The sequence below is a fragment of the Gymnoscopelus microlampas genome (genome assembly GCF_963454915.1).
Source record: "Gymnoscopelus microlampas genome assembly, chromosome: 14".
Classification (NCBI taxonomy): Eukaryota; Metazoa; Chordata; class Actinopteri; order Myctophiformes; family Myctophidae; genus Gymnoscopelus; species Gymnoscopelus microlampas.
The window spans coordinates 3,542,078-3,563,469 of NC_139951.1; the positions used below are offsets into that span (position 1 = coordinate 3,542,078).

The 21,392-nt window shown below is 41.1% G+C and overlaps 1 protein-coding gene across 1 annotated transcript; it reads left to right on the forward strand.

Annotated features, from left to right (window-relative positions):
- Positions 1 to 16,835, forward strand: habp2 (hyaluronan binding protein 2; the record flags this gene model as incomplete). The annotated part of the gene is made up of 12 exons (XM_084077614.1): positions 1 to 66; positions 2,411 to 2,429; positions 3,192 to 3,302; positions 4,831 to 4,947; positions 5,501 to 5,617; positions 5,795 to 5,966; positions 6,785 to 6,876; positions 7,549 to 7,795; positions 8,454 to 8,596; positions 13,205 to 13,342; positions 15,892 to 16,037; positions 16,677 to 16,835. The coding sequence occupies 12 exons, from the start codon at positions 1 to 3 to the stop codon at positions 16,833 to 16,835; spliced, it is 1,527 nt and encodes a 508-aa protein (XP_083933740.1).
- Between the last annotated feature and the right edge of the window lie 4,557 nt (positions 16,836 to 21,392).

The following is a 21,392-nucleotide window of genomic DNA, read 5'->3' on the forward strand; positions in this document are numbered from 1 at the left end:
ATGGGTTTCTCTGTGTTGACTCTGATGAGCCTGTGTGTTCTCTCAGTGCTGGGACAAGACTTTCATGTGAGTAAACAGCCAATGAATACAAAAAATGAAATGTTTTTTTTTGCATTAGTTTGAATTTCACATTTGGGGCTTTTACATAGAGCAGTTGCTAGTCACAGCCAACATATCTAATGACGTAAGTTAATTATTATTGCCTTTTAGATTTGATTTCTACTTTTTCCAAGATATTAAATTGAGACGAAGCCGTAGAAATAATTCAACTTCAATGTAAAAAGGGGTTGTGAAGCTCATTTTCAATATGGGGATGCATCTCTGTCATTTTAGATTTCTTTGGCTATTCGAAAAATCGTTAAAAGTGTGTGCAAATCTTTGAATAAATATATATTTTGAAAAATATGTAAAATGTTGTTCCAGGGACCCCCAGAAGCAAAGATTTGAGTTACAAACGTTCGCTTTAAAAAATATATATATTCAAAGATTTCCCCAAATGTTTACGATTCTTCAAAAATAGCAGATCTACAAGCTTGAAGATCTGCAATTTTTGAATAGACAAAATGAAATAAAAATGACAGCGATGCATTCCTGGATTGAATGGGTAAAGCTTGATCTACGGTGGGGATAGCTCTGAGCTGTATCGTTGACCTACTGTGTGTTTGTGCAACCTCTTATCCATGCAGTTGTGGAGTTTCAAACATTTGCACTGCAAGGCTACAGTGCAACCACTGTCAGTTCAAGTGCCACTTTAACCCCTTAAAACCAGGAAAGCGTCTGTGTAATTTTAGATTTCTTTGGCTATTCAAAAATAGCAGATCCACAAGCTCATAGCGTGGCACTGAGTGCCGCGCTATGAGCTTGTAGATCTGCTATTGTTTTTTGAAACATTTGTGAACATTTGTGCAAATCTTTGAATATATATATTTTTTAAGTGAACATTTGTAACTCAAATCTTTGCTTCTGGGGGGTCCCCCGGAACAACATATTTTGAGATGGGGGTCCACCCGCCAAATACATAATTAATAATAATAATTAACATAATTAACATAATAACTTTTCCATGTCAAGGACCACCCAAAATGATGGCCGCAGACCCCCATCTCAAAATATGTTGTTCAATTTAGGGGTCCATGGCATGAAAAGGTTTGAGAACTACTGATTTAGAAGGCATTTGCAGGTCTTCATTGGTATTTTTCCTTCTGATGAACCTTGTAGGTCATTGTAGAAACAGGAGACGCAGGTGGTAAGAGCCATTTTAATTAGCATTTCTCTCCTAAATTGAAAAACTGCTTTATTTGTACAGAAAGAGGTTAAAGGTCGTGTTGTTATTGTTTCCCCTCACAGCTTATGATTATTATGATTACGAGGTTGTGCCAGAAGAAGAAACTACTTATGATGACTGGCTGTATGACCTTGTAGATGTAGACTCCTTCACAAGTAAGTCAATTCTGATATCGTTGCTGTCGGGCAGAAACCTCCATCCTCTCCATATAGAAAACTCAGAATAGGCTCTATGCACAGCAGCCATATTATCACTTCCTTCACAGGTGTTACCAATGATACTAATGAAGGCTCTGTTCCATTCTAGCACAGTGGTTTCCACGGCCCCCATAACTCTGAGTGTACAAATGGAACCAAATGGTTCCATTTGTACCAATGGCCCCTTACTTCGTTACACACCTGTAAGGGGCCATTTGGAAGCCCATGAGGGTCCCTGGACCCCAACTGTAGACCCACTGGTGTATCAGAGTGTTTCCAGTGAGCCAACATGCACAATATCAGCACCCTGACTCTGTTTGACCAGAATGGAACAGAGCCTTCATTAGTATCATCGGTAACACCTGTGAATGTGGTTTTGGTGTTTTTTTCGTAAATGAACGCCCTACTAGATCATACTACAGCATCACACAAAAGCATCAAAAGTACAGATCCACAAGCTCGAAACGTGGAACGAAGCGACGCGGTTTGAGCTTGTAGATCTGCTACTTTTGCTGTATTTGAATCCTGAAAACAGTTTTGGACATGGTTTCCACCCGACAAAGACGATATATATATTAGCGCTATCGATTATTTTCTTAAAGATTATTCTACAGATTACTCTTTTGATTAATCAAATGCTCGAGAAGCACATTTCTTATCATTTTGTTGTGCAACAATCAATAGATATTGTTTTAAATAATCCACTAAATTGATTAGTCTTCAGCCCTTTTAAAGTTAGTTGTACAACAGTGTCACACAAAAATAGCAGATCTACAAGCTATACAAGCTCTGCTATTTTCACTATGAAACAAATTGCAGGGGAAAACTTTTGTTTTTATTGTCTCCGCCAGACGAGAGAGAATGTTTTGCCCCCTGTCCGTCCGTCCATGTGTCCGTGTGTCCGTCCGTCCTTTCCGCGTGTTACCAGCTGATCTCCGGCACCGTTGGTCCGGTCGCTGCCAAACTGTGCACACACACTCCCTGGATGCGAATTCAGAACCTCTGCCCCAAATTTTTCACATGGGCCTGTTATAGCGCCACCAGGAGGCCGATTTGTGCAAAACCCATTTTTGGATATTACTTCTACAGATTTTTTCAAGACGCATCTGTCCGATATTCCATCCTGATTGGCTAAGGTTGGCTTCCAAAGTTTGCAGGATTGGTCCGTTCTGAACAAAATGTCTCAAATCATGAACTTAGCGTGCACGCACATTCCCACTAGGCCGAGGAAGAAATGGGGCCTCTTCTTTACTTCCTTCACAGGTCTTACCAATTATACTAATTAAGGCTCTGGTCAAACAGAGACAGGCAGGGTGCTACACTGCTTCACCAGTGGGTCTCAAAGTGAGGTCCAGGTACCCTCAGGGTTCCTTGAGGGGGTTCCAAATGGCCCCTTACAGTTGTTGTAACTCTGGGAGTGTACAAATGGAACCGTTTGTACACTCTCAGAGTTATGGGGGTCCTTGAAATTTAAAAAATGGAACAGAGCCTTTATTAGCATCATTGGTAACACCTGTGAAGGAAGTAAGGAAGAGGCCTAATTTCTTTCCAATATGGCTGCTGTGCATAGAGCCTGTTGCAATTCAAATACCGCGTTAATGTGCAATTAAAATGTTTCAACTTGATGAAAGTGGAGCTGACAGAAGAACCCTGATGGCGCTGCGTATAAGTCGGTCGGTCGGTGACAGTTGTGTGCGTTCACCACACAGATGAGTGTGATCCGAACCCGTGTCTGAACGGCGGCAGCTGTGACACCACCGCCGGTGGAGGCTTCGTCTGCATCTGTCCCGAACGCTACGCTGGCAAGAAGTGTCAGACAGGTACGACAGCTTGTTTTGATCTTCTATACGCTCTTTAAAGAGGTGGTGCCATGGTTTTGCACTTTTTCTGTTTTTCATGTGTTTATGAGGTTGATAGAACTTCATTAAGGCCCCTGGTGGTGTTTTTATGGTGTTTTATGTCTTCTCTGACTATTTGGAGTTTCTTCCTGGAGGCTGAAACCTTGAGGGTCAAACGTGCCAATAGAGAAACAGCGCTTTAGTGACATAGTAAAAACATACCCTCCCCCTCATTATCATAACACAACAGGTGTGGGCATGAGGAGGAGGAGGGACTAGGACAGGTGGATAGTGTTAAGGTGGTGGAGGAGGTGCTAAGGTGAGAACCAGGTATACTTAATGAACTGGAGGCGTGTCCACATAAAAACATAATTTTAACATTTTCTGTACAGTTTTTTGAAAAAAATCTTCCTACTAGTATAACCATAATACCTGATGATTATGTTTTAGGGGGAGAAAAAAAACACTGAAAATCACGGCACCCCGTCTTTAACGTATTCAAGTGTTGTTGTACTGCTGCTGTAGCCTGATGTTACAGTAGCCTACAGTAGGTTGTCTGAATCATCGTTGACATAATCTGCCTATAAGGCATCGTAGCAGTGGCGGACATTTTTGTGGTGCCACAGATAGAAAACCCATTCATTCCCCCCCCATAGAGAATAAATGATTGAGTCTGATTCAGTCATTTACAGTATTTCGACAATCGGCATGATCAATGGGTTCTCAGCTCAATCAAAGACAGGTCTTCAAGGCAAGGGCTTAAAGGGATAGTTCACCCCCAAAATGTTTTTTTCTCTATCAATTAGTCACCCCATGGAGATTTGAATTCATGGATATTTTTTTGTTTTTATCGCATTCCTAAGCCAGTAATTTCAGGAACGGCAGCGGTTCCGGTAGGAGACATAAAGAGTCTCCTTTGTATCGCCTACCGGAACCGCTGCCTACCGGTCCGCTGGTCATCAAATTATTGGCTGAGGAATGCGACAAAAACAAAAAAATATAGAATAGAATAGAAAAACATTTTATTTCTTTTGTCAACTATCCCTTTAACTCACAACCTGGCTAGAAAAGGCTTACATGCAACCAGTCAGGACAGTAAAGAGTTACCATAGGGAAAGCATAACAAACAAGCAGTATGAAAAGGCTCAAAAGTGAATTAAATAAATACATATTAAGACATATTAGCAATTTCCTATTTTATATTACACACTCACAGTTACAGACCTGTAAGGGTCTATTAGACTCCTAACTATCGCTAATGCTAGGGACCCCCTCAAGGACCCACCGACGCACGCACGCACGCACGCACAGAGTTAACCCCTTTTTGTCACTTTCCATGGCAGTACAATCCTAATATATTGTAATTGATTATAATGTCCTGTGATATGAAGTTGAGCTTTGATATGACTGGAAACTTCCATACTGACTGTACCAACTGTTCTCTATAATAGTCATAGATGTCTGTAACAAAGCTTCCATACTGACTGTATTGTACTGTATTGTTCTGCAGTGAAAGATGTGTGTAAGGGCGTGAAATGTGGCCACGGACACTGTGTGGTAACAACTGTTGCACCATACCATGAGTGCAAGTGCAACGTCCCCTACAAACAGCCCGACTGCAAGAAAGGTATGTTTTTAAACCACGTTCTCTCTTTATATACTGTATAAGAATATACAACATATATCTTTATAACATAAATCTTCTTCTGAATCTTGATTTTAATATTGGTTTAAATAGGCTCTATTCACAGCAGCCATATTATGAAGACATTCACAGGTGTTACCAATGATACTAATGAAGGCTCTGTTCCATTCTGGTCAAACAGAGTCAGGGTGCTGATATTGTGCATGTTGGCCCACTGGAAACACTCCCAAATGGCCCTTTACAGGTGTGTAACTCTGAGAGTGTACAAATGGAACCAAATGGACCCGTAAGGGTCCATTTGTTTCCATTTGTACGCTCTCAGAGTTATGGGGGTCGTGGAAACCACTGTGCTACACTAAATGGAACAGAGCCTTCATTAGTATCATTGGTAACACCTGTGAATGTCTTCATAATATGGCTGCTGTGAATAGAGCCTATTACATTTTCTTAAAAAAAAATAAGACAATGGCTCATACAGCCACTGGAAAAGTGATTGATTGATTGATTGATTGATTGGTTTTCTATATGTTTACAGTGTCCCCGTGCAGTCCCAGCCCCTGTGAAAATGGAGGTTCTTGCATTAAGGGTCGCTCACGGCCGTTCTACCGCTGTGGCTGTCCAAATGGATTCAGCGGGAAGTTCTGCCAAGTTGGTAAGTACCGTACATAGACTGGAATCCAGACTGACTCGCTAAGTTCGACTTTTTTTCTCACTTCGCTTACACAGTCGGGCCAGGGTCCTATTTGACTCGTATGTCCATCACATGGGCAAGTCAGGAAGTGACTTGAGTTTTACATTGACTGGAATCATTGCATTTGCATGTTCCCAGGCCCTAATGACTGTTACGAGGGAGACGGAGAGTCCTACAGAGGTAAGGTCAGTGTAACGGACGAGGGCAACGAGTGTCTGGACTGGAACTCCTACGTGATCTCCAAGACGGGAGGAGATCCACTCACCGATTACCAGGGTGACACCGGCATTGGCCCACATAACTACTGCAGGTGGGGCCGACGTGCATTTACTATGGGTTTCTGTACAGTATGTGGTACACCACTGTTTCCCAATCAGCACCATATGTTTAGGTCGCAGACCAATTCTTATGTGTGTGTGTGTGTGTGTGTGTGTATATATATATATATATATATATATATATATATATATATATATATATATATATATATATATTTCAAAAGATTAAAAAAACAAGAAAAGTCACTAAAAAAAATAAAATCCTCGAATACATGAAAAAAAAAGTTTAGTGAAAATATTAGATCCACAAGCTCACAACGCTGAACGAAGCGATGCGTAGTGAACTTGTAGATCTGTTATTTTCACTAGTTTGGGTCCTGGGCAAACGTCCTCTTTTGGGTCTTGACCTAAAAAGTTTGGGAAACGGTAACCGGTCAGGTGGGCACAAAAACCAACTGGGCACACCGGACAACTGGGCACACAGCCGTCTGGGCACACAGGTCAACTGGGCACACAGTCAACTGGGCACACAAGACAGCTGGGCACACAAGACAGCTGGGCACACAGTCAACTGGGCACACTGTCAACTGGGCACACAAGACAACTGGGCACACAGTCAAGTGGGCACACAAGACAGCTGGGCACTCTGCTTTGATGTGCCCCCCCTTTCTATGAAATCCAGAGATTAGTGAACCCCTGCTGTGAATTGTCTGCTCCTGGGTTCCTGAGCAGACGCTCCTGAGTTCCCCCCCTCCCTCAGACAGCTGCATAATCACTCTGTGTGTGTGTGTGTGTGTGTGTGTGTGTGTGTGTGTGTGTGTGTGTGTGTGTGTGCGTGTGTCTCTTTCAGGAACCCAGATGGAGAGAGCAGACCCTGGTGCTTCTTCGACAAGAACGGCACTCTGAAGTGGGGCTTCTGTACAGTCAGGAAATGCTCTGCAGGTACATCACACACACACACACACACACACACACACACACACACACACACACACACACACACACACACACACACACACACATGCAGAGCCGCTTGGGAGAAATGCGGGGCCCGGTGCGAAGTTGCGGTTTTGGGCGGATATTTCCGAGTTTTTGGTGGTTATTTGTGGTTATTTCTTTTAATAATTCTTAATAAACGTGATTCTGTTCACTTAAGAAAAAAAAAAGAAAAGAAAGTATTTATTTTTTTCCCCGTTTTTTGCGGGGCCCCCCCAGCGCGGGGCCCGGTGCGGCCGCACCGTTCGCACCGCCTTTCCTGCGGCCCTGCACACATGTTAATGTTTTTCATTAAATATGACATTTTTACCTTATTTTTTTGCCGATTAAATCCTCTACTAATTATAATCTGGCTAAGCCATGAAAACAACTGTGGCACTGGTACCCCAGGTGAGCCATAACAATGTCCCAATTTTAACAAGTCTTACAATACTTACAGTATGGGGATTTTTGGCCCCAGAATTCTTGGAATGTAACACACACACACACACACACACACACACACACACACACACACACACACACACACACACACACACACACACACACACACACACACACACACGTGCGCAGACCCCTGCGCTCATCATGCTATACCTCTCACTCCATCCCGTCCAGCTCCAACCCCGAGGCCGGCTCCGACCCCGGCCAAGCCGGACTACATCGGGGGTCAGTTCTCTCAGTGCGGCCGGCCCCAGACCGTGCGCGCCGGCAGGATCTTCGGGGGCAGGAAGTCCCTGCCCGGGGCTCATCCGTGGCAGGTGTCCCTGCAGTACAGACCCAGCGGCTCCTCCGGTGACTTCCAGCACCTGTGTGGAGGAATCCTCATCGAGTCCTGCTGGGTGCTCACCGCCGCTCACTGCATGTAAGCTGCACCAAAAACGCGAGCTCATCCGTCCGAAAGGCATGAAAAACCCTAAAGCACTAATGGTGGATTTTATGAATAAAAAAAAAGCTCACAACGCCTCGCAAATGCGAGGTGTTGTGAGCTTGTAGTTCTGCTATTTTCACAATATTTATCTGTGGAACTGAGTCAAACTACATTGAATGCCTCAACTACAATAGGCTCTATTCACAGCAGCCATATTATGAAGATATTCACAGGTGTTACCAATGATACTAATGAAGGCTCTGTTCCATTCTGGTCAAACAGAGTCAGGGTGCTGATATTGTGCATGTTAGCCCACTGGAAACACTCTGTTACACCAGTGGGTCTACAGTTGGGGTCCAGGGACCCTCATGGGCATCCAAATGGCCCCTTACAGGTGTGTAACTCTGAGAGCGTACAAATGGAACCAAATGGACCCGTAAGGGTCCATTTGGTTCCATTTGTACGCTCTCAGAGTTATGGGGGTCGTGGAAACCACTGTGCTAGACTAAATGGAACAGAGCCTTCATTAGTATCATCGGTAACACCTGTGAAAGAAGTGATAATATGGCTGCTGTGCATAGAGCCTATTCCAAGTGCTTATCAGTAGACAGTGCTTCTGTCTGGATAAATGATTGGCGGCGTGTTCTTCCAGTAAGCCGTCGGTGGACATGCAGGTGGTCATGGGGGGCGTGGACCTGGAGAGACACGAGGACCACGAGCAGGTGGTCCCCGTGCAGAGAGTCATCGTCCACGAGGACTACAGGGCGACGCCCACCGCTCTGCACAATGACATTGGTGAGCTCATAGTACACACACGGGATAGTCTCTTTTCCCGGTGTTTCGCTCAGGTGGATATAGGGTTTTGAGGTTAGGTTTAGGCATAATTTCTGTGAGGTTAGGGCTCAGGTTAGGGTTCGGGTTAAAGAGGTGGTGCCATGGTTTTGCACTTTTTCTGTTTTTCACGTGTCTATGAGGTTGATAGAACTTCATTAAGCCCCCTGGTGGTGTTTTTATGGTGTTTTATGTCTTCTCTGACTATTTTGAGTTTCTACCTGGAGGCTGAAACCTTGAGGGTCAAACGTGCCAATAGAGAAACAGCGCTTTAGTGACATAGTAAAAATATACCCTCCCCCTCATTATCATAACACAACAGGTGTGGGCATGAGGAGGAGGAGGGACTAGGACAGGTGGGTGGTGCTAAGGTGGTGGAGGAGGTGCTAAGGTGAGAACCAGGTATACTTAATGAACTGGAGGCGTATCCACATAAAAACATAATTTTGACAATTTCTGTACACTTTTTTGAAAAAAATCTTCCTCCTAGTATAACCATAATACCTGATGATTATGTTTTAGGGGGGGGGGGGGATCACTGAAAATCACGGCACCCCGTCTTTAAGGTTAGCGTTAGGCATATGGTGTTTGTGAGGTTAGGGTTAAAGGACAACTTTGTTTTTTTACAACCAAGGTTTATGTTTTAGCTTGTATTTAAAGTAAATAAAAGATGAGTGTTAAAAACAAATCTTTCTATAGTTTTAGCAATTTTCGCGATCTTTGTTACAGTGGTCGGGGGCATTCGGGGAGGTGGCTAAATATGTATTTTTTACACAATAAAATAGGTCCCGTGGTCTTTGATGGCCAGATGTGAGTTGTTGGGGGCTAGAATATCTACTGTAAATAATAATAAAGAAATCACCGGGTTATTGTGTAAAAAAAAATACATATTTAGCCATGTCCCCGCCCACTGTAAAAAAGTTGTCCTTTAAGGTTAGGTTTAGGAATAGTTTTTGTGAAGTTAAATGTTAGGGTTTAGGCATGGACGTCACAGGCTCTCAGAAGGTGGGGGGGATGGACTTTTGGTGGACTATACCCCTATTACTTCACACTTTGGCTATTCAAAAATAGCAGATATACAAGCTCATAGCGCGGCACCGAGTGCCGCGCTATGAGCTTGTAGATCTGCTATTTTTGAAAAAGCGTGAAAAACATTTGTAACTGTCAAATGTAAACAAATTCTGTATTTTCAAAATTTTGCAACGTTTTTTGGGTGGATTTTGTTCGTTTTTTTTGTTTTTTGGTTACTTTATTTCGGTTTTAGGGTAGGGTTAGGTTATTTAATTCGTATTTTTGCCTGATTTTACCGATTTATTATCAAAAAACATATATATTTAAATTTTTTTCAAAAAGTAGGGGGTATGAAATCACGGATCTGTGAGAGTGAGGGTGTCGCGTCGTACGCACAGTGAATGGCCGTGACGCCCCTGGGTTTAGGCGCAACCTGGGCGACACACCAATAAAAGAGGGAGTTCCCACAGCATGGTGTATATCAGCTATGTTTGCTATTTGTTGTACAACAACGTATGGTATGGCTTAAATGGTTAATAAATTAAAGGAGTAGTAGTATTAGGATTGTAATTAATTAGCAATATCCAAGTAATATCAAGTAAACTTTTGTTTTACAATCATTAGGCGGCTGCAGTTATGATTTGACCCCAAAAAAATTGCAACAAAAGGTTTCTCAATGGTTTATTGTAGTATCAGGTGTACTTAATAACATATCAAAAGTTTACCAAAATCGGACCACTAGAAAGGTCCGATTTTCAAAATGGCCGCCGTCAGATCCTTAAAATACCATTACTCCTGTATTATTCATCCTAGACAAGTAATTTTGGTGCCTAACCCCAGGTTTTGGTGATCTTGGATCTAATTAGCATAATATAAATTATATTCAAGTGATTGCAAGTATAGAATTATAAAGCAATTGGTTATAAGCATGGTTATAAGCATATTTAACAATGTAATTGGACATTTCTCCCTTTTCTACGTGCCATAATGCCCAGGATTGGTGAATTCATCACCTATACATGAATTCACTGTTGAAGCTTTCAGGAGATTTCTTTTGATAACAATAAGGAATAAATTCATTATTATTGGGTGGTACTGTGACATTTGTAAAAACATGGCTGTAACTCACAGACTGGGAATGTTACACAAATCTTGGAAGAAATTCCTTACAGAGAAGTTTCTTCACTATTTTGTTTGTAAAGGTGTCTGCCAAAAAAATAAAATAATAATCCTAGTCCCCTAGGGCAGTGGTTCCCAAACTGGGGGTTAGATTTGCTTGTCACAGACATCTTCTTATTCCTGAGATTGTAGTAGTTGTGTGGGGTTTTTGTGCAAAATTCATTTCACATGTATTTTATTTTGTGATTGGTACTGCTATAGCAATAACCTTGAACCTTGATATTTTTTCTGGATAATTTTAACATCAAGAAGGCATAGGAGACAGCCCATGACGCCCTGGGCTCCAATCTCCCATAGAATCCCGATCTAACCGACCTCCACGCTGTGTCCCTGCTGCTATCCAACAAACAAGCATTGCTTTCTGTATACACCTAATGGTTAGACTATTTTTTTTTGTTCTGGAGAGGGGAAAGGACGCTCTGGCCATAATGATAAGTCACTAAGTCACCGACTCTCCTGTGAGCCAGTCCGACATAGGGACACCCCTGTCTGCCTGACACACAGTCCTGCACAACATGGTCTTACAACCACCACTATGGGGGGTCCCTCCTCACTAACTATGGCCACTCACGAGTGCCATAGGGCATAGGAGCCAGCATGGAGGTCCACTTGGGACCATTGGGACTATCCAGTGAGCCAGGCGACATAGGGACACTCCTCTCAGCCTAACGCATAAGCTTAATTTCTGCCTCCTCCTCACTCCGTCCTCCAGCGTGACTTAGAAATTGTTTGCATCCCAAATGCTAATTTGCTTTTGGACTTGCTGAGAACCAGGTGAGCGCAGGCTCCCTAAGCCACTTGGAGTGAAATATGGCAAGATACAAGTACTGTATATCTTTCATGTATCGTTTGCGGAACTGTCTTTGTTGAAATGCGTGCTGGCGTATAATTTCTCCTCCTCCACATGACAACCCTCCGAGCTCCGAAATAGTCCAGCAATCCAACTGTGTGACACGTCATAATTGCTGTCACTTAAAAATTACGCTCCTTGCCTCCTCACCTCCTGCCTCCGAGGCAGGGCTAAGGCGAGAGTGGAGGACTTGATGATGGACACTTGAATGTTGGAATTTTGCTATCGCGATGCACAACGTGGAGGTCTTAGAACTACCACCACAGGGGCCGACAAGCCCCATTCTTTTTAACTCCATATGAGCACTCGTCCTGAGCTCCCAAGTGCCCCACTATAGCTTTAACATGTCTGAGCCAACTGTTGGAGGTTTTGCACCTCGGACATGGGGGAGAGAAGCTCAGGGTCTCCTTGGCTCCTATAACTTTGCTCTTCTGTGCTCCAAGTGCCCAGGGAGCAATCCAGTGACCCCCACTCCCCATACTCCCCTCCACCCACCTGAGGGGAACCCTAGGCCCTCTAAACTCTACACCAGACCCCCTTTTACCTCCTCACACAACCCTACCCCGCATACTCCCCTCTGCCTAGGCCCCCAGTAGAGACATGGGTTTTGACAGCTCTTCACTAACCTCCGTAGCCACCCCACCCCTCTTTACTCACTCACACTGATTGCCTTCCTAATGTGTTAAAAAGTTCTTCAAAAATCTATTTATTGTTTTTCAAAATCTTGTGTCTACAAGATGACACTTTGATTCACATTTGATCCACAGAGCTATCCAAAACCTTTCAATATTGCATGCAATACTATATCAACTGACAATATTCTCTTTCTCTGCCATGCACCTTCTGAATGACAAAATTGACAAAAATGAAAATTGTGACTTGTGTTTTAAGGATATCTTGAAGCCTTGTTCCAGTAAAAAAAACATATAACTAGTTTATTGCATAATTAGTTTAGTTAACTTGAAACGGGTGACCATTTCAGAGGGTTTTAATAGAGTCACAAACAAAATATTGGATTTCACAATTATCTAATTGTATCTCTGCAATTTGGACAATTCCAGTGGATTTCTAGGCCCCCAAAACATAGGGTAAGACACAAAAAGTACTTGTCTAGGATAAATAATGAAGGAGTTAGGTTATTTTAAAGATTTTTTGGCCATCTTGGACGCCATCTTGAAAATAACACCTTTCCAGTGCTCAAACTTTGGTAAACTTTGAGTATGTTATTAAGGACACCTAATACTGCAAGAAACAGTTGAAAAACGTTTTGTTGCAATTAGTTTTGGGTTAGGTGCTTTTTTTTCATAACTGCAGCCGCCTACATATATTGTAATAGAAATAATGGGGAGGCATGCGTTAATCCGACAGACCTTTTCTCCGACTATGTGGCATCCGCGTGCGGTTGGGGTTAGGGTGCGGGTTTGGTTCGGGTTTAGTATTGGAAACGTCGGAGCGCTGCGCTGTCGGAGGAATGCGCTGTCGGACTAACGTACTGCACCCGAAATAATGTATTTGTGTGGACTGCGTGTCAGCCCTACTGCAGCTCAAAGCCACAGACAAACCATTCTGTGCCAAGGAGAGCCGCTTCGTGAAGACAGCCTGTCTGCCCAACCAGCTGTTCTCTGACGGAAAGGAGTGTGTCATCTCTGGATGGGGAGCTACTGAAAAACGTATGTAATCCAACTACTGTACAGTACATGTTACCACTGAAACATCAAGCATCATCTAAACCACTGGTTCCCAAACGTTTTAGCTTGAGACCCAAAAGCAAATTTGTATGTCTCCCCAGTTCCCCAAACTAGTGAAAAGAGCAGATCTACAAGCACACAATGCGTGGCGATACATTGTGAGCTTAGATCGGCTATTTTCACTACTTCTTAAACATTTGTTTTCTGATTCATGGAATTACTTTGATTTTTATTTATTAGATTTTTTTTGTTTATTTATGAAATTCTATGGAAAAATCATTGAATTTGTGTCTAATTCATGAAAAAAATTGCTTTTTTATGTTTGGAAATAGTATTTCAAAACAAAATGTAGGAAACCAAAAATAAAGGGATATTTATTTACTCGTGGCCCATGTCATTTTTTCCACGACCCACAAATGGGTCCCAAGTAAACCCACTGTTTGGGAAACACTGATCTAAACTGACTGTGGTGTTTGGTTGATAATGATAATACGCCCGCATTAGAAAACAAGATAGTCTGAAAGCTTTGCTAGGCACTAGCTATACCCAAAGTGGTTTGACCCAGCCAACATTGCCATCCTTATGGACAACTTTGTTTTTTTTACAACCAAGGTTTATGTTTTAGATTGTAATTAAAGTAAATAAAAGATGAGTGTTAACATTTTAAAATGTACTGCTTTCTATAGTTTTAGCAATTTTCGTGATCTTTTTTTTACAGTGGGCGGGGGCATTCTGTCCGGTGGCTAAATATGTATTTTTTTTACACAATAACCCTTCGTTTTCTTTATTATTATTTACAGTAGCTCTTCTATCCCCCAATAACTCACATCTGGCCATCAAAGACCACAGGACCTTTTTTGTTGTGTAAAAAAGGCATATTTAGCCACCGGACAGAATGCCCCCGCCCACTGTAAAAAATATCGCAAAAATTGCTAAAACTATAGAAAGCAGTACATGAAAAAAAAATTAGACTCATCTTTTATTTACTTTAATTACAAGCTAAAATATAAACCTTTGCTGTAAAAACTAAAGTTGTCCTTTAAGGCCCTGACACACTGAAAGTATCAAAATTGTGTTAGTGCCATAAATGTATATTAATGAAGGATTAACACTAGCTGTTGCTAGTGTTTAAAAGCAAAAGCTTTAAAGTAAAAACATACCATTAAAAAACGATGCAAAGTTCCTTTTGGCATAAGCGTGACGCTTTAGGAAATGTCATGGGGTCAAAAAAATCAATACCGTTTATTCACATGGAATATGCACAGTCAGTTTAATGTCAATCCACCCGTTGCATTTTGAAATATCTTGTGTGCAAACAATCCACAAGCTTCAATCAATCAGCAGTATGGACAGGAGGTTATTCCCCTGTTTACCAAAGTCCATGGTGCACCTGTCACTCCCAAAGCAAAAAAAACAAATGTCAGCAGTTCATTCGAGTCCAACTCATCAGGCAGCTGTTTGTGTTTGTGCAGGAAAAGCAGTGGTACTTTTTGGAATATTTGAACAAATCTTGCATGCTGGCACAAAACCTTACATGTTACTTTGCGTACATATAAGTCGAATTTTCATTCCTGAGATTTCAATTGACTTCCAAATACATTTTGAGGTGAGGAATTAAGATAAGTCAATTGAAATCTCAGGAATGAAAATTGGACTCACCATACATTTATATGGCTTTTTGACAATAATTGGCGAACAGTTAATGATTGACTCATTTGTTTGCATAGCATTATTGTGATTACGGGAAAAGACCCAGGTGTTCATGTTTTGCTCACTTAAATACTTCCTATATCTGGTGAAGTTAGTGTGTTACATATATATTACATCATGGATTGATGCCAATTAAACATATTTCAGCAACTAGGATTTCTTAGGGCTTTTAGCATGTTATCCTGGACACCTCATAGAAATTATGTATGGTGAAAAAAGAATTCTGTTACAATTACTTTGATGTGAAATGCTAGTTTGCTATTGACTATCTGGTAATTCTGTTACATTGATTAAAAAATGGCCCAATGGTTTTTATATATTTTATCTGAATTCCCTCAAAATGTATTTGGAAGTCAAATGAAATCTCAGACGAATGAAAATTCAACTCACCATCATTTTCTATGGCTTGTTGACAATAATGTGGCGGCCATTTTGGATTGATTCCAATTAAACATATTTCCGCAACTAGGATTTCTTAGTACTTTTAGTATGTTGTTGTGGTGACTTAATATAAATGGTCTGTGAGGAAAATAATTCTGTTACAATTACTTTGATTTTGAGGTCCAAAATGAGCTAGTTTACCTGGACTATACCCCTCTATAAAAATTGCTCAATGCTGACAGCCGGTCAGCAGGTAGTTTCATGAATGTATGTATATAGACTAAATGTTAGGCCAATAAAAAAAATGATATAACAAATGTCATACTTTGGCCAAACAGGCCCTTTGGCTGCCGGGCTACAAGTGAACTAAAAGAATAAAACAAAACAAAACAAAACAAAACAAATGTGAGTTCTTTGTGTCTTGTGTTGGTGTCCCTCAGGGGAGTACGGCAGCAGTCAACTTCTGTCTGCCCGTGTCCTGCTCATCTCACAGCAACGCTGCATGGCTCCTAACGTCTATGGAAACGCTCTGGACGACTCCATGTTCTGTGCTGGATACTTGGGAGGCAAAGTGGACTCCTGCCAGGTACTACTGTGTGTGTAATCGCACGCACGCACGTGTGTGTGTGTGTGTGTGTGTGTGTGTGTGTGTGTGTGTGTGTGTGTGTGTGTGTGTGTACACACGTGCGTGCGTCCGATTACTAGGAATCACAAATGTATAAACAATTGGATTGATGAGTTAATGATTGACTCATTTGTTTGCATTATTGTGATTACGGGGAAAGACCCAGGTGTTCATGTTTTGCTCACTTAAATACTTCCTATATCTGGTGAAGTTAGTGTGTTACATATATATGACATGTATGCAGACACGCATATTTGGAAACGAGCTTCAATAAATCTGAAGCAATCTTGATTAAGTACATTGATTAAGACTTTACCCTGACTTTGTCAAAATCAGATGCCGGTGTTTGCATGAAAATGTCACTGTATTGCCTTAACCGGATATTTTCACTATTTTAGAATAGTGAAAATAGCCGATCTACATCGACACGCTGTGAGCTTGTAGATCGGCTATTTTGTGCCAGTAAACACTTAAAAAAGAAATTTGAGGAAAGGTGAGGAACTAGGAAAGCCATTCAGGGAGTGTTGGCATTTAGGCTGTACTCTTCTCCGATAATGACCCTACTGGCTACCTACCCTGACTGGCTCTTTGTCCTTACAGGGTGATTCGGGCGGCCCCCTGGTGTGCGAGCGTGACGGAACTCACTACGTGAGTGGCGTGGTGAGCTGGGGTGCCGGCTGTGCTCTGAAAAACAAGCCTGGCGTCTACGCCAACGTTCACAGATATGTGGACTGGATCGCTTCTAAAATCATCTCTTAGAGACACCATTTGGTGTCTCTTAAGAGGTATTTGTACTTTAATTGAGTATTTCCAATTTCCAATAGTTTTACTTCTACTCCACTACATCTCAGAGGCAAATATTGTACTTTTACTCCACTACAATTATTTGAAAACTTTTAGTTACTAATTACTTTGCAGATATAAATGATTACATTATAAAACATACATTAACCACTTAAGCCCTATGTTATACCTACTGTAGGCTCTTTGAAAATAGCCGATCTACAAGCTCACAACGTGTCGCGTCGCGACGTGTTGTGAGCTTGTAGATCTGCTATTTTCAAACATTTTAGTACTTTTACTTTTGGTACTTTAAGTACATTTTGATACATTATGACATTTTGACTTTTACTGAAGTAAATTTTTAATTCCGGACATTTACTTGTAACGGAGTACTTCTACATTGCAGTATTGATACTTTTACTCAAGTAAAACATTTGAGGACTTTTTCCACCACTGCTCGTGACACACTTTTGGGCCGTGATAACCCGGGCCGGGGCCACTGAGGGTGGTACTGTCACTGGAGGTCAGTGATCATTGAAATTGTTTTGCAAGAAAGACCTTCCACTTTAAAGGAACTTTTTTTTGCCTTTCTTCAACATCCTCACTAATGCCCACTATGGGACGGCATTTCTGTCTAAATGCTTTGTGTCGCAGAGGTAGACTGTGGCTGCTTTCAAAATGTGCCTACCAATAACATTCACCGGACAAGATTTCAATTTGTATCTTTATTTTTGATTCTATGTCCGCTTATATTTTCCAGGAAGATAAAAGGCTATAGTTTCTATTAGCTTGGAATCCCCATCGATGATGTCACTGGTAGGCAGGTTTCTGAACTGTCCACAGCTCACCGATGAGACACGGAGTGAGTCGATGGAAATGGTACCATCTTATAATGAGCATGAGTGAGGACCAATTATATGAAGGCTGGAAATGGGTGAATTGCTCCTTTAAGCCTTAAGTTCTCATACAATGTGTTTGTTGTGTGTGCACATTGCATTAGTACATGTAATACAGTATGTCTACGAAAGACATACCTGGAAGTAATTATTTAAGTAATTAAGGAATAATCTGTGAGTATGCTGCCAATGTTCCTAGAGATACTAAGTTGCCCCATAATGCATTACTATAAAGATGTTAAAGGGGTGCTTTTGTGCTCCTCAGGAATTGTTGGGTGTAAATGAAGTTTACACCCTGGTCTTGACCTGTTCTATACGTGAAGAGTCATGACATAACGTCCGTTGTGATATGGCACTATATGAATAAAATATATTTGACGACTGTTGTTGTAGTAGGCTACTTCCTTAAAGCACAATTACACATTTGTATGTTTTTTGTTTACAATGATTGGTAAACGGTAGTGTCAATTTTAACCCTATAACGCCAAACATATCACATATGATACACACAACTAATTATTTTTTAATCAGTGTAATCAATACTTGGACCAAGAACCTGCTGTATCATATCTGACACATCCCTGCTTCCCCCTGGACCATACCATTTGCACTGCAGGTAGTTACAGAACCTCAGGTGGTCTGACCCAAAAATGGCTGCCATCAACTAAACAGGAGAGGTTGATGCACTACTAACAAACAATTATTTTTTAAGCAGTTCTGGTAAGTTTTCCTAGTATATCTTTACTAATATTTTGAAATAAGTGTTAGATAACTTGAATGCACCTATATGAGCTCTCAAAATGTAGCATTTGAGTTTGTTTTTTATGATGTCAAAAGTGTTTGTATCATATTTGATACTACAGGTCTATATAGTACTTTACGATGTCAAAGTGTTTGTATCATATTTGATACTACAGGTATAAAATACATTTTAAAGTTGTTAAAACCGACTTGAAATACCCCTTGTAATACCCCTTGTATCAAATATGATACAACAAATAAATGATACAAAGGAATGTTAAAAAAAATAAAACAAAATGAAAAATGTTTTAAGACCCAATAAAGCAGGGGTAGGCAACTGAGATAAGCCTAGGGCCAATATCACTCCCAGACATTCCATCGCGGGCCGGGCATCCCCGCGAACATGGTGCACAACACGCGCGCGGGCGCAAAATTTTTCGGGTCTATTCGGGTCTAACTCGGTCTAATTCGGGTCTAATTTGGGTCTAATTCGGTTCTGTTTGACCAATATAAATCAACATTTTTTCCGGTTTAAATATCAGCACAGGCGATTTTTCTGGTGATTTTTTTTTTCTTCTTCATTTTCCTCTAATCTAGCTATAAAATGTTATAAATCCTTTAAAATGCATCGTGTTTATGAGTGCATGATTTCAAAAGTGGGTTCAGGTTCTATGAAATAAGTATTTATAATTATTTTAACATTAATTTTTTATACTTTTTTTATAACACTTTTCAGTAAATCATTCATACTGTATCTTTCTGTATTTGGATATAATAGATATCGGTCTGATACTGTATAAAAATAAAATCCCTCCCCCCCAAAAAAAATCAAAAAATATTTTTCTAAAAAAAAAAAAAAAAAAAAAAAAAAAAATTCAAAATTATCTCACGGGCCAGATATTATTTCTGGGGGGCCAATTTCGGCCCGCGGGCCGCCTGTTGCCGACCCCTGCAATAAAGTGTCTCTTTTAAAAATTTTGGAATTTTCTGACCTTTCCTTCATAGTTCAGGCTTTACAGGGCTAATGCGCAATAACAAACGCAGTGATTTGGTCTCGGACGTCGGGACCAAAATCAACACTTATTTGACTTTTTAGCCGCATGCGCTAGCGTCGGCTCTATAAACAGCACTAGTCTTAGTCCGACACCCGAGTGAAAAGTGTCGACACCTCAGTCAAAAGTGTCGACACCTAAGTCTCATTGGCTGTCCTGGCTGTCCATCACACTTCCCCCCTTTTAAGCTCCCCTTTTAAGCCAATGGGGAGACGAAAATGTAATGGACACGTTAGTCAACGAATTAGACGAGACGAAAATGTTAGGGCGGGACGAATGGAGAAGAGATCCAATCAGAATTACTCTTTTTGAGGGACTAGTTGGGAAGGGAACCAATCAGAACGATCCTCATTGTTAAGTTAGGTTGAACCACCCGGAAGCAGACCATATTAGGGGCCAGCATGGACGCACACAAATCACAACAAGGCAACGCACGGAGTTACACAGCAGAGAGAGAGAGAAAGGGAGACAGCTTCAGCCAGGAGGCTTAGCCTAAATGCTAGCGTGCTTCATTAGACCTAGTTTGGCTATTAAGTTATGGTGTCACAAAATGTTGCCACCACTTATATAAAAAACATTAGAGCGTTAATTTGCGATGCTAAATGTTGCCAGGTTTGGCGAGAGAAACAAGCAATCCAAAAAACAAGTAATCAGGTCTATGAAAAGATTGGGGCCAAAAAAGCCTGCCACATGCGGCTTTATTATGACTTTGGTCATACTTGTTTTCCTTCAAAAGAACACTGAGACAGTTTTTGTAGTTGTATTCATTGGCATACATGGGTCTCAGCTGTTGTCAGATGTACCGAAGGGGGGCTCCAGGGATAAAAGGTTGGGGACCACTGTGTCTGTCCTACATCACAGATTACCCATGTTTTGGACCATATTTTGTCAAAAACCGCTAAATCAGTTCTAATCAATTTGAAAATATTAGATTTAATTGAAGTTTCCATTTGAGAACATTTTATATAACAAGCAAAATTATAACTAGATAAAATAGTTAGATAATAGATAGATATAAAGTATTACATATTAAAATGTCCATATACGAAAAGAACATTTAACTTTAATTATGCAATGAACAAGAAAAAGGAAAAAAGAAATGTAAGCCCTCTCCAAATCATTTTCGAAAATAGATCTATAGGCTCACAACGTGTCACGTTGAAACGATAGATAGATAGATAGATTTATTGACTTAATGACGGATGGACAGGGGTGAAAATATAGTCTTGGGCCTGGTGGACACAACGACCCTTCACTTGATGAAGATTAATATCCCTGTTGTGAATTCAGTTCATTCAGCATGTCTGTCGGGTCTACGAAGAGAGCCAAGATCCCCCCTCTCTCTCTCTCATTTCCTTCTCATCTTTATGCCACAGGCATATGTCAAACAAGTCATTGTTACTGTAAGTGACTTTTCTATTGCAATAATGCAATGTTATTGTTACATGTGACAATAGGCTCTATATGCACAGCAGCCATATTGGAAAGAAATTGGGCCTCTTATTACTTCCTTCACAGGTGTTACCAATGATGCTAATAAAGGCTCTGTTCCATTCTGGTCAGGTTGCTGATAACGTGCATGTTGGCTCACTAGAAACACTCCATTTTGGTTCCCAAATGGCCCCTTATGGTGGGTGTGTAACTCTGAGTGTGTACAAATGGAACCAAATGGACCCGTAAGGGTCCATTTGGTTCCATTTGTACACTCTCAGAGTTATGGGGGCCCTAGTACTGAGCCTTAATTAATATTATTGGTAACACCTGTGAAGGAAGTAAGGAAGGGGCCCAATTCATTCCCAATATGGCTGCTGTGCATAGAGCCTATTGAGAGAGATATGGGACTA